Source organism: Anarhichas minor, unplaced genomic scaffold (genome assembly GCF_050575085.1).
Source record: "Anarhichas minor isolate MPS153535 unplaced genomic scaffold, ASM5057508v1 ptg000027l, whole genome shotgun sequence".
Classification (NCBI taxonomy): Eukaryota; Metazoa; Chordata; class Actinopteri; order Perciformes; family Anarhichadidae; genus Anarhichas; species Anarhichas minor.
Genome location: NW_027466473.1, coordinates 23,076,092 through 23,090,771, shown reverse-complemented (window position 1 = coordinate 23,090,771; position 14,680 = coordinate 23,076,092). Strand labels below are relative to the sequence as shown.

At 44.2% G+C, this 14,680-nt stretch overlaps 1 protein-coding gene across 1 annotated transcript in view; it reads left to right on the top strand.

The window, feature by feature from the left end:
- Positions 1 to 2,591: 2,591 nt before the first annotated feature.
- tmem132e (transmembrane protein 132E) overlaps positions 2,592 to 14,680 on the top strand; it is a 95,262-nt gene continuing 83,173 nt past the window's right edge. Inside the window, exons 1-2 of the mRNA XM_076101865.1 lie at positions 2,592 to 3,190; positions 3,762 to 4,725. Coding sequence (XP_075957980.1) covers positions 3,112 to 3,190; positions 3,762 to 4,725 — 1,043 coding nt within the window. The 5' untranslated portion in view covers positions 2,592 to 3,111. The remainder of the gene's footprint in view (positions 3,191 to 3,761; positions 4,726 to 14,680) is intronic.

Below are 14,680 nucleotides of genomic sequence, written 5' to 3'. Positions count from 1 at the left end.
AGGCGTAACATGAAAGTAGCTGTGTCATTGTTAGTTCACAGTCCCCAGGAGGTTGACAGAGGCAACAGACCATTGTCTTTTTGGCACAATATACTTAGGGCTTTGTGCTCCAGCAACATCCACAGTCTGTGACTATCAGCCACTGACTTCCACTACCAGATGAGAGACTACACCCTATTTACATCCTAATATATAATGAATGATGTATTTTGTCATCTGCCATGAAACAACTGTCTCTGTTGGTTTACTCATAAAGTAGTATATAGGTAATTATACTGTAGGAAAGGGTTTGGACAATAAGAGACAAATCATATTTTGTCGCTGTCATTATTATAGAAAAAGATGATGGACACAGCACATGTGTTTAAACATTCTGTTTGATACATGTTTCATGGTAGAAGGTGGGAATATGAAGGAAAAACATGACTTTCCCTCTTCAGAGATGATCATAATTATGTTAATTAAAAAAATTAACTCTCATAATTAGTTAAAAACTTTAATGTTGACTCTTGTGAAACATTTCTTTAAATAGTAACAGCCAAAGGCAGCAACACCACGTCAGTAGAGACTCATGTCCATCATGACCATCATGACCACCAGACAGTGTGAACTGTTCTGATCGTGTTCGGAGGATTTTCATCTTATTTCAAGAAATAATGAGAAGATATCTAATATTACAACAAGTGCTCACACCCAACTCGTCAGATACAGACCGTCGGTCAGTGTTGGCCTTCAAGGCACTCATGCGGTGTCAGTTGTGGACGCGTCGGGGACGGCGTGTCAGTTTCTCAAAGTATTATTCCAACGTAGGTTTGCTTAGTTTTTAGATTCAATTATGCAACAAAAGTACTTGGTTCGGTTTATGCAAGCCAAGCTAATTGAACAAAAAGTATTAATGATATGATATGAATGATCACAATATGAGTATTTGACCTTGATATATTTATGTGTATTTGTCCTTTTCTTGGAGGTTAATTGTCTCGGTGATTGTCTTGCACAAACTCAAATAATGTCAGTAAGCTGTTTGCAGTCACAGTTGTACCTGAAGTTGCTAAATGTGGCCCTACAGCCGCTCCGTGTTTACATGAGCAGACGCAGGAGAGAGAAGCAGTCAACAGTCCGACGCAAGCTGCTTTAAAAACAAAATAACCACTTAGAAAAACAGCAGCAAGCTGGAAACCATTTTGTTTCGGGCTGTTTGGCCATCAGCAGGTGCTTGTGGAACACATGGAGACACATTTCTTTAAGAGCCTTGCTCAAGGACACCTCGAACAACAGTTTTCGGAGGCAGGGGAAAACGTTTGCGCGTTCACTTTTGAAAGTCACAGCCGGTCCGGGGATTCAAGGTTTCTCGGCGCTCTAGGCTGCCGCCGCCGGAAGTCACAGCAAGACATCGAGCAAAGTGGTCTGCTGTTCCAATATCTTCTCACTTTCTGCACGCAGCAGTGAAACCACGTAGAGCTTTGATGTTAACATTGGCAGGCATCCTGTATATCCTCACATGTGAGGCCCGTATCGTATCTTGCCCTGAGGCGAGGATTGGTCCCTCGGTTTTGTTGGGCTGCCATGTGACTGGTAGAATATACAGTGACGGTGGGAGGTTCGAGCGGCGGCTCCGTGCTTGGACCCGGGAGAATGAAGCAGATGGCGCTCTGGTGGAGGAGCTTAAGGAAGTTTGTGAATTGCTGTGCATATTTGTCGCTTTTAATGTTGATCAAGGCAAGAGCAACTCTGCTTTCCAAACACACACACACACACACACACACACACACACACACACACACATTCCTGCGAGTAGAGAGCTTTTGGTCGATAAAGACTAGACAGCCTCTAAGTAGCTCCTCTAATCAGTAAAGTTCCTGCAGCCTTCTCTATGGCTACGACTGCTCATTTGTAAGTGCGGGATGTTTCTCCCGGCTGTGGCTTCATCTTTTGTTGCCCCCACTGTTTGCCATTCAGTTTATGGGGCCACACACACACACACACACACACACACACACACACACACACACACACACACACACACACACACACATCCATGGATCCCCCCTCTCTTTTATTATGGGAATTCCAGGCACATGTGAGCTGAAGCAAGGAAGGCAGTCCTGATACCCCTCCCCCTCCGGCCACCGGTATCCCCTTATTCTCATGGATTTCTCATGGGGCTGAAGCAGACAAAATGGGGGAGGAGGAGGAGATGGGGGGGGGGGGGGGGGGGGGGGGGGGAGGAGCAGGGAAGGAGAGCTAGGCTAATTCATCAATAATCTTTACCTAATCTCTCCCCTTCTCCTTCTCACTCTCTTACTCTCCCTCTCTGCCTAGGGGCATTCAAGCAATACATCCATCCCCCGCCCCACCTCTCACACACACACACACACACACACACACACACACACACACACACACAAAGCCCTTATAGACAAACTTGCACACACACATATGGGTCTGTCTCAACACGTCCAGAGGGAGGGGATGAATCGAGCTGCAGAGTGTTATTTCTTTCGCCTCCATATGTGTGTCGGCGTGTGTGTGTGTGAGTGTGTGCGAGTGTGTGGGGTGTAAGTTGAGTCCTCTGGGGGCTGTGTGTCTTAGCTCAGACCAGGAGCTCAAATGGTGATTATAGACTAGAGACTAGGTGTGGCAAGATGGGGCGGCGTCATAGGCTTTGTCTATAGTTCCCGTACAGCCCACCAACCGGGAGGAGGCTCTGCTGTCTGTCACGGTCCGCCCCGGAGCCATGCTCAGTCTGGGATTGAAGGAGCTGCTGCGTGGGGCTGAACCGCTCTCAAACCGAGACCTAAGCCACGGTGAATCAGACGAGCACAAGTTCAAGAAGCTCGAGGGAACCTTTGTAGCCAGATACAAGAACATGACCAAGTGAAGAACTGCTGGAGCATATCTCTTTTCCTTTCTTTCTTTTTGTGTTTTTTTTTACAACCCTCATTTATTCTTCTTTTGCAACTCATGACAAAGATGTTCTGTGGAGTTCTAGCTGAGTAACAAACCTTTTGAAGAGGCTTTCCTTTTTGCAGGAATTCAAAAAGAGCCTCTTGATCTTTATTTTTTTTCAGATTCAAAGGATACGATTTCAATGATAAAACCATTTGGAATATGGGACTTTTAATCTATGATTTGGACCATAGGGACAGGCAACTCTGTTTTTGTGCTCAGCTCTGGGTAATTTTGATAAGTATGTCACATTTATTCCGCTTGTTCCACGGTGATTTTGCCCTACTTTGATTTTGCTGTCGTAACTTGGGTGTTGAGCTATGTTGACCAGTTTTTCTCAAGTGCAATGCGATGGATAACAAGTGTGTGTGCTCCTCAAATACAAACACAAGTCTTAGTCTGAAGCTCAGCTTTGCCTCCGTGTCGAGTTTGTATCTTCGTCATGTGCAGTTCAAATAGCTGAATAGCCAAACACTGGTTGAGTGTGATGTCACGGTGCCGGTTAAAGATCACGTGTCGCACACCTTGACAATGTGACCGACCTGTTCCATCGGACAGCCGGTTCTCTGGATGCTTTGCATGTATTGACCAGTTGTCATCTGATTAGTGTGTGTTGACCTTCTCGCCTTTTGCTCTCCGCGGCCGACTGAGCACACCTCTGCGACTTCCTTCTTACACCTCGTTCATTGTTTTGATTCACTGCCCCCCCCCCCCCTCCTCTCATATTATATCTTTAATTATCTCTTTCTGTTTAAAAAAAGAGACTGTATTTTAAAGGTTTGACCTCTTTCTTCTCCTTCTTCTCTTCACAGCTCTTGCAGGTAAAATCTCTCCGACCAGCTCCGATGCTCTCCTCAGCTCCTCAGCGGTGACCGCCAGTCCCTCGCCACCCAATGTGTACCTCCCCGCCAACTTCAAAATGTCCAATGCACAACTGGCTTTCTTCCTGCGGGAGGCTCAGATCACAGGACAGACATTTGGCGGCGGCAGGGGCAGCGGAGGCCCGAGCACTGGACACCCGCTGCAGCGCTCTGAGAGTTTCGTGGTTTTCCAGACAAAAGACCTCCCCGCCATCAACATAACCTTCGGGCCTTTTGCCCGGGACCAGGCCCTGTCCAAGGAGTTGCTCCAGCCAGCCAGCCCGCTGGATATTCCTGGCCAGCTGACCGTCAACTGGAAGGTGAGGGCCTTCATTGTCCAGGCGCGGGTCTTCTCCAACAACCCTACGGTCCAGGTGTTTTTCTACATCGCCGGCCGCGACTGGGATGACTTCAAAGCGCAGGACCAGCTGCCCTGCGTCCGTCTGCACGCCTTCCGGGACGTCCGCGAAATCAAAACCTCCTGCCGCATGAAAGGCAACCTGGCGCAGTGCTTGGCCCAGCTGGACCTGCCCCCGTCCTGGTTTAACACCAACGTGGCCCCGCTTGGTCGGAGGAAAGGCTCCACCGACGGGCTCTTGGATGGGCTCACCAGCGAGACCCTGCAGGCGGAGCTCTACTACACGCTCCACGGGCCCAGTCTGGATGGGGAGTGCATTGAGGGCTCAGGTCATAGGGGTGGTGGTGTTTCCAGGGGAGAGCCTCTGTCACAGCACCCCCTGCTGCGCATCGGGAGCATCAGCCTGTACCAGGCCAGCCAGGAGCAGCTGCTGGTGGACAAGCAGTTGGACAAGAACATGTTCCTCAGGCTGCCCGAGAAGCCCCTGAAGCCCGGAGAAACCCTCAAAATCTTCCTCTACCTGATGCCCAACTCCACTGTGGAGCAGTTCACCCTCAGGTAGGTCTCCTTTAAAACATATGCTGATGACATACTCTTGTGTTGCCAATCTGATTGCTTCCAAATTTATTCTGTTTCCATCCATTTACTGTGTTTATACTCACACATTGAAAAACAAGTAGTGATCAAGCTGTATACATGCACAGCAGAAGCTCAGTCTGAGGATTCTCCTGCTCCTGTGCAATCATGTACACAAGAGTTACAGCTGGATAAATGATTTGCCTGGTTCCTGGCAGACCTCAACCAACATTAGTCATTTCCCTCCTGTCTTGAACTGCAGGCTTATACCTCCCTTTATAATTATATCCACACATCCGCAATTTCTCTCCACGCAGTGTGGATGCTGCATCTTGTGCAGTCCCCAGTGGGAGGGGCTTATAAGAAATATAGGATTTGCGTGTCCAAATAGCCCCCCCATTAATGGCACAATTATCACAGCGCTGGGTGTCTTCATTACAGTCGTAATAATCAGCCTCGTTCAAAAGCAGCGTAATTAGATAAAGGTTTTTGCACAGCCTCAAAATTAATTGCAGCGTTTTAGAAAAGCGCATGATCACACTGTGCATGCAAGTGTTGCCATGCGTCACGTAATACCGATTCATGCAACATTCTCTGCAGGGCCACTTATGTTCATTTTAGGTCCAAAGAGTCAAATGAGCATGTAATCACATATTTCATCCTTCTCATTAATTTCTACTTGGCTGAGCACCGTGATGTGCCAGCAGTAATTAAAGTCAAGTAAGATAGAAGAAAAGTGGAAGACCGAGTTAAGGTGTAGCAGCACTGTGCGGTTCACCTTTTGAAGTAGTGGCTTAACTTCCACACATTTCTTTTTTCCCTCTCAGGACTGGATCGTATGAATAATTTGCGTTTAAAGGCACAGGTAACGGCTGTGGATCACATGTTGAAATGCATTGCTACAGCACACTGTGGTTTTCAATGCTCATGCAGTTCTACAGAAGAGAAGAAACCGTGAGCACCAATATTACCACTGACTGAGTCACTGCAAAAAAGTCACTGAAATCCAAAAACTTTGCTCATCAAATGAAATTCTATCACACCATATACGATTAACCGGGATTAACTACATGAAATAGCTTCAAATGAGCTTTGAATTCATTGCTTCACTGCTGTCATCCTGGAATAAAAAGAATTGTTTGATGTTAATGTATGCAGTTTGTTCTCATTGTGCAAATGTCTTCGTTTTATGAGCATATCGATGGCAAAAGTCCATCAAACTACACAATTAGAACTGTATTTGGGCGCATACTGTACATTCAGGAACAATCATAATCTCTGCTTTCATTTAATTCATACATTGCACACTGATTATATCGAGCTATATGATGGAGTATCATGAGGCCTGGATCAACCTGCATGGGGGCAAACTCCTCCATTACCCCGACTCCAAACTCCGATCAGCATTGTAGTTGACATGGAGAACTCTCTTTTAGCTCTGTGTTTGGTCTCCACCAGCTCCTGAGGATAATCTCTCTCTTTAACTGCTAAATGTTCCACTGTGTTCACCAGCTAGTCGCTAACTCTGTTTGTCTGTTTATTGGTGGATTGGAACACATAGTGTAATTTACTTTTACAGCTTTTTTTTTTGCAAACAGCTGCCTGCTGTGGCCGTTAACGACACCAACACATCCTCAAAGTAATACGTCAAACACTGCAGCCTGGCCAGTGCTCCTGAGCTTCAAGCTATGGCGCTCTACGTGCCCCTCTAGAGTCAGCTTTGGTCTTTTTCAGGGACGATATGTCAGTATGCACTCGCTATATACATAGCGTCCTTTCAGAATAAACTCACAGGTAGTTAGGTTTAGGCAACAAAACCACTTAGTTAGGTTAGCGTGGTTGATGTTAACTTGACTGAGTAACAACTCTTACTTTAAGTTTCATGTAGGACATGAACAGAGGTCTCCTGGATGAAAGTTGTGTGTTTGTTTGTGTGTCACCCTCACCCATGACACCATTCAGATGGTACAACTTGAACCATACAAGGAAAATAAGTCAATAAATAAATATACAAATAATATACAATTACGTATAATAGTCATAGTTTAAGAAAGAAAATAAAAAATTTTAAGATTTATTTTTGGGGCATAAAATCATTTAATACATTGTTTTAAAAATATATAGACTATAGCCGCTTTAAGTTCTCATCAGGTCTGCAGGAATACCAGCTGTAGTTGATTTGCAGTGTGTCAGCTAGCATTTGAAAATGCACAACCTAATATAAAAGGTTGACATGACAGGATGTAACAGGTAACAAATAATCATCAAGTGTCTATAAAGTCTCTTACAAACAGACAACCAGTAGTGGCAATCAATTTGCTGGCTGTGGTATTTTCTGTGTCTCAGAAGGACCATAATAGCTGTAACAATAAATAATATTTACCGACGTTAAATTTCTGAGTTTGAGCCTCTGCTGGAACAAGAAGCTCGGCGCTGCGCTCCCTGCACTTTCCTCTCCTCCGTTGTCAACACAATATTCAGGGTGAGAGAATAAATGATTATTTGCACTCGACAAAGCTCGAGGAAAGAAAGTTTTTCTCTGCTCGTAGGCGTGAAGGCAGCGGGGAGACGAGAAACGCAAGGAACCTAATAATACCAACTAACTCAGCAACGATGATGAAACACACTGTAAATATGATTGTTGAAATCGTAACTCCTACAGACTGAAATTTTGAGATTAGCGGGATATTAATTAAGCCTCAATAATTCAATAAGCTCCAAGGAAAAACCAGTGTAGAGATTCTCCCTGCAGAAATGATTAATAGTGAATCCTCACGGTGGGAGGAATCACTATTAATAAACCGAAACCTCTAAAGGTTATGACCCAAACACCTGCACACCTTTTGTAATTCTTATCAGAATTATTTAAAAACACTTAAACACATAAACAATGACCCTGTTGATGGACTTGACATTTCCACAGTGATAACTTCCACCTACAGCGAAAGTAAAGACTTCATTCTTTATAGCTGTTCAATAAAACCTTGAATCTCATAACATCATATTGATGCATTTGTGAATACAGATGTTATTGTATCTTTACAGCCACAGCTCTGATTGTTTCATTTCATACACTGGGCCTCTGGCCACAGCAGTTTACAACACATGCATTGAGCAGCGAAACAGTTTGTGTCTCTCCACCTGAAACATTCGGGAAGAGTTCATACACTTCATATTTCACCATCATATCCTTTGGGAAAATCAATAGTTTAGAAGGAACGATGCCAACATGTTTAATCAAGATGCAACAAGTGCTATTTTGGACTTTTGCTTTGTAATTTTATAGCACTGGTGCATGGATGGATTACTGAACGGGCTTACTGGGCAGAGGCACAAGGGCCCAAAGTGTCAGGGGCCCCACCGGTCTTCCCTTACGAAATGTCACTCAAAGAGAGTCGTACAAACCAGGAAGAAATTTAAAATTAACTCAAAGAAACGACTACAAAGAGACAAAAAAGTGACCAAAGCAACTACGAAGAGAAACAAAACATCTACAAAGAGATTCAAAATGACTACAAAGAAACATAAAACAACTACAAAGAAACATAAAACAACTGCAAAGAAACAAAAAACAAATACAAAGAAACATAAAACAACTACAAAGAAACAAAAAACAAATACAAAGAAACATAAAATAACTGCAAAGAAACAAAAAACAACTACAAAGAGTTACAGAAAAACAACCAAGAGACCAAACCCACCACAAAGAGACACAAAAATAACTACAAAAAGACCAAAACAATTACAAAGTGACACATAACAGCAACAAAAAGTGTCTGTCTGTGCCCAGGGGCCCATTGTCTCATAATAGTTGCAGTGCATATAAATGGTGGTGAAACCTGATATGTGTCTCAAACATGGTTCAGAACAGACACAACGGTGATTAGGATTATTTTTAACAAGAATAATTTACTGGCTTTTCTGGTAAAAGGCGCTTCTGTGTACTTTAATGATTCAACAAAATGAAGCAGACTTCTTGACTGTGGTGTGATCAGTTATTTGAAAGTAAAAAACATCCAAATGCACTCATTGGCTGATGGACAGCTACCGTATAATCTGTCTATTTTACATTTTTAAGCACAAAAATCTTTTGAAAAGCTGAAACAAAGACCACACGAACCCATTTCTCACTAGCTGTTGTCATTTTTGTTCCTAAAAATTAGCTGCAATCTGAAATTAATTCTTGAATTAATGCTATAGTTTTCGATTTGTGTGTTTATTTAAAGATATTCTCACAGTCCTTCCACCTTGCAGCCAGAGTAGAGTGCTAACCATTCATTATCCCACTCCCAACCCCCAGGAATGCCAAGCATGTTGTCTTCACACCGTCAGAGCAACATTTACATCAGACTCGCCCCTCTGTAAGATGTATGAGCTAGTGTCAGTCGTAATATTCTGTTCTCACAAAGCGACAAAACGCAGTGTTGTTCACGTCTACTGACGTACGCCTTCATCTGAGATCTAGATCTAGAATATGTCCTTAAGTCAGAGAAAGGAGTTGCTGTGGGAATGTGCCAGTCATGCTTCTGATTTTCTATTGTGGTGTGACAAAGTTACAGCGAGGCTTTGTAGTACAAGCGGAGGGCTTTGTCTTATCCCCCCCGCCTCCTGAAACATTTAGCTGACCGTGTTAGCATCCGCTCACCGCTGCACTTCTCAGGCAGGCGGCCTCTCTGAGCCCCTCGCAGGGGTGGAGAATGATGAAGTGATAAAACAGGAGAGTTTAAAAAAGAGATGCGGCCGAGAGAAGAAAAGCCCACTTCCAGCCTCCTGAGTGACTCGACTCAATCGGGCGTGAATTCAATAGTTCTGGAAGCCAACTGTCGAGTCGTCCCAGCACATCGAGGAAGACGATTAAAGATGCAATAAGGGGCGTCTCTAAAGATGAATCGGGAGGCCTTCCCTTCCTGCTCCGACTCTCTCTTTTGCCTCTGTCGCTCCTCGCAATGTCTTTCTCCTTTGCACTCGTCCAGCTTTGAAGATCTGCGACTTGTTATTGCAGATGATGGCGTGGGCCGGGCAGGCGGAGGGCAGAGCTGCATGTGGCCACTTGTGCCACTTTGTGTGTGTGTGTGTCATGCTACAAGATGGGGAGTAGCGGCGCATCATATTTGGATACCATGGCAATGCGATAACAGTAATATGGGTGGCTGCTTGTCAACGTGCAGAGTGATGTTTCTGTTATGGATATCATCATCTGCAATAGTTTCTACTCACCACTCACACCACACACCACTCTGTATCGTGCCACTGAAGTCAGTCCTTCCTCATCAACTTGTGCTTCTTTGCAGGAAAAAAAGAAATGCAAGCATGTTGCACAGAATGTAATATTTTTTGATTTTGGACGGAGGATTCAATGTCGCAACGCTGGATGCGCTCGTTTTAATGAGAAGTGATATCTGAGCAGTGCAGCAGAATGACGCTGACTGCTCAGCACCAACAGCAGAGACGCCGGTACAATATCAGTGCTCTCACAGGGGGCCACTTCGACAGCACTAACACTTTGGGTGAGAAAGGGTTTAAAGGTCGTCGGCTGTTTTTATTTGACCCGCTCATCTGGCTTATCGACAGAACTCATGTGTAATAACGGTTCAAATCACAGTCAGTGGTCGGAGGCTCTCGGGGAATACTGTGATGAAAATCAGCTTTAGATGCCGTTTCGCTTCAGGTTTTGTAAAGCTTCACTAATCAGTATTTATGTTTTTTATATTCATAATTGCTCAAATGAATAGATATAATGTGAGACGTGGCTCTTATATTATAGTGATGAACCCACAGAGAGTTGCAAATTAGCTCGTTTGAGTTTTCCCACCCACGAATTTCCACCTGCAGCAGACAGCTGTGTTTTGCTTTTTATTTATTTATTTTTTAGCAAAAATGCTGTGATAAATCTCAGGAAATTTTCAAAACATAAGCATGTCTTGTTACTCTGCTGTCACTCGTGGCTCATGGGACGATCCGTCACAGCTTCAAGGACACATGAGCAATTTCCCCACTAAACACAAAGCTTTAGCCGATGAATCATTCTAACGACTTGTGATGTCTGATAGCCTTTTCTCATCAGCTTTCCCTATGCATTTACTTAAAACTGTCTCCACATAAACGCTATACTGCGTAATAACTCAGCTCCTTCTCGTGTTCTGTCAAAAGATTTCTGATTGGCTGGAGTCCCGGCTGGGTCAGATGGAGGAAATGCGCTACATTAAGTGGTCAATCTTGAGGCTCCCAGGGTTTGTTCTCATACAGTGTAGTTTGATGGTGATTGTAATGACACAATTGACACAGTAGGTCATTTTAATGAGCCAAACGTGCTGTGTCTGCTGCATGGGCAGTGTATGAGACACAGACATACAGAAGACCCTAACCACTGTCTCACCTTGGTCATTACACATGTCGCTGTGATATTTTGTCTCTTTGTGGTCATTTTGTCTCTTTATAGTTGTTTTGTGTCTCTTTGTAGTTATGTTGTGTCTCTTTATAGTTGTTATGTGTCTCTTTGTAGTTGTTATGTGTCTCTTTGTAGTTATTTTGAGTCTCTTTGGGGTCATTTTGTCTCTTTGTAGTTGTTTTGTGTCTCTTTGTAGTTGTTATGTGTCTCTTTATAGTTGTTATGTGTCTCTTTGTAGTTATGTTGTGTCCCTTTGTAGTTGTTATGTGTCTCTTTGGGGTCATTTTGTGTCTCTTCCTCTTTGGTTCGTGTCTCTTTGAGTGACATTTTGTAGGTGAAGGGCAGGGGGGCCCCTGACACTTTGGGCCCCTGGGCCTGTCCCCGGTTGGCCCGTTCAGTAATCCATTCGTGGTCTGCTGCTTTACAATCTGACAGATCATTGAACAAATGAATGGGTCAGCTTTAAACAGCAGCCAGGTCACTGCATGCATGTAAATGCAGTCAGTGACGAGCTGCTGATGCAGATTTTGGTGACTCATTGACATTTTGTCTGACGTAAAGAGCCTCGTTGCAGTGCAAACACATAAACTATATTCATACTATTCTCATCGGTGTACACTGTACAAGGCTCTGGGAAACACTGCAGTACTCCAGAGCCTTGGGTACAACATGCAGTATTCAAATGCCCTCGCTCCACATAAAGGCTGGAGGAGAGAAAGCGCAGTGGAAGCCAGGGAGAGTGACCCACATTCAGCAGTAGTGGCTTCATCCCCGGCAGCTAGATCGGCTGCTGGCGCCTCGTAGGGAACATCGCAACTTCCTGACCTCAGCCTCTGCTTCCCGCCAGCTCCGCGGCCTCCCTGCGCTCCACGTTCCCACGTCTCATCGTCACTGTCGGCTCGTCTTTTCCCGATTGCCTTGATGGGAAAAGTCAGCGTTCGGATCGTATGACCGGGGAAGTGATGCCTTTGCCCTGGGCCGCCTTGTCACGACACATCTGGTGACGCGGGGGGGCCGCTGTTGATCAACGCTCTGATAAAGGAGGAGAGGGAGTCGGGAGAGTCTTGCTCGCCTCAAAATGCTTTCACTTTGACGATAATAAAGAGAAGCCTCTCCATTAGGCCGTATTGGACTGCACCACCACTTCTACTTCCTCTCCTTCCTTCCCTTCTTTCTTAACCGTGAACACGTTATTTGAGGTCAAACAGCAGGGGGGGGGGGGGGGGGGGGAGTATTTACCATTGTGATCTTTAATAAGTGTGGGTCCCCTCTGGAAAGCCATTGGCACAAGTCACAAAAGGCGGGATATGCTGTGTGTGCCAAGATTTTAATGAAATGGGCTGTTTTGAGCTCGAGTTAGTTTTTTAATGCTTAAAGAAAGTTGCATGTGTCAGCTTTCTACGCCGGGCGAAATGCAGACATTTATGCAGGTTTGTTCCAGTGCTTGGCTACTACTAAAGTAATTCAGCCCTTTCTCTAACCTTGAATAGGCAAGCGGAGTAACTTTGTTTAGGTAATTCTAGTGTATGCGCATGACAGACTCTTACTTTAGGCCCATATCTACCGAGGGCTTTTTAGTATGCTCAGCAAGTCGCTGACTGTTGGTTTGGTTTTCACACAAACAAACCCAAGCACAACCAATTAAGTTAGACATTCTATTGAACGCAACCCAAACCCACAACGGTCATCCGGGTCAAGTACACAGCTGTAAAGTCATTAGGCATTTACACATGCTATATGTGCATATCCATACCTTTTCCATCCCATTGCTCCAGCCTGGTAATATCCACATTTGTGAACACAGCCAGTGTTCTGAAAGTGCTGCAGAAGACGGTTTAATCAGCGCCTGTTTTCCCAATTAACCACTTCATCAAACTTCAGTCAACTACCTCTGACCCTGTTAATTGGGCTTTGTGATGTGCTCTGGCTCATTTTTGGGGAAACCATTTCACATACGCTTTTCACAATTTTTTAAACCCTATGTTTGCGGAGAAAATTGCACATTTCATCCTTATCGTCTATTCCCACTGCCAAGTATCAGCGTGCAGCCCTTATTATAGTCTGAATGGCTTTCATTAATCATGTTTTAATTAATATAATGTATCGTGCTACGGAGTGCTGTTCCTTGGAGCTTTCTGTTCAGTTCTTTCGTTTGGTTCTAACGTACAGAAGGCAATGAAAACAGAGATGTAAGGCATTTCATTGTTCTCATGAAAGCTGTAATCTTAGAGCCGCTGCATGTGTCAGCGATTGGTGACACATGCAGATCTTCATTTCACATTCATTTCATGTTATGAACTTCTTCTCTGCTACATTCAACTCACATGCTCAGAAAGGTCTCATGCTTTGGGAAGTCAGTTGATCAAACTGTTTGTCTGACAGATGGATAACCACAGGCAGACCTGAGGATTTCTTTTAAGCATATTTGAATATTTCCAAATCCTCCTGCAGACTGCGATGGTTCATGGAGGGAGTCTGAGACACAAATTGACAAAAGCTCAGAGCTCTTCACTTCCAAGGTAATCAAACAAGCAGTGCTCAGGTATAAAGAAATGTCTTTTTCATTTGACTGCACAAGCTTACGTTTTATCTTTGTAAATTCATTTCGCCGCGCTCCAAATGAAACTGCAAATCTTTCAATCACCAAATGTGTTTCTTCTCTTTCCAAACACATTTCTCTGTTTTCTTCTGGACAGCTACATGTTCAGTCCTCGCCTCCCAGGAAACGTGTCGTGCTGCCGCTCAAGTTGTGAAATATTTTGACATCTCTCCAGGAATGCAGATGTATTTCTCACAAGTCTGTAGTCGAGTCTCTGTGGTATTTGACTGTGTCGGCAAGACGTGTTTGCGTGTTATTTAATAGTCCAGATGATGCTAACAGAGAACAAATATGGGAGGAATTATGCTTCGAATTCTCTGAATTATAATTTGTGACTCAACACTAAAAGCTGCATCCTTCATGGGTTGGTAATTGTGCAATAAAAACAGAAACTTTGAACTTTTTTTACAGCTGCTTCGTTGGCATTGTACATTCCTGCGACCCGCGGGATACGTTGAATGTCACAAATATGATTCATGAATACATTTCATATCAGCCTCGTTTCATGCGTGCAGAAACGCACAACGCTTCATGGTTAACGATGCAAAAACTACTTGGTCATGGTTAGAAAAAAGATCATGTGTTGTATTAAAGGATAACGTAGCGGAACAATGTAGCGGAACAACGTAGTGGAACAACCAACAATGAAGTCAATTTATTTGTATTGCCCAATACCACGAATCACAAATTTGCCTCAGAGGGCTTTACAATCTTCACAGTGTATAATATCCTCTATCCTTGGAGGAAACCCCCCCCTCCCCCCCCACAAACAACTTCAACAGGAAAAAAGAAAAGGAAGAAACCTCAGGGAGACACAAACAGCGGTCTCCTGGGTTAACGTCCTGTTTGTTTGACCCCGCCCCCCAGCCCTTAGTGGACTTTCTTGCTCGTTATTCTCGTTATTATTCGTCGTATCTTTCAATAACGGCTTGATTGCTCAACATGCTACG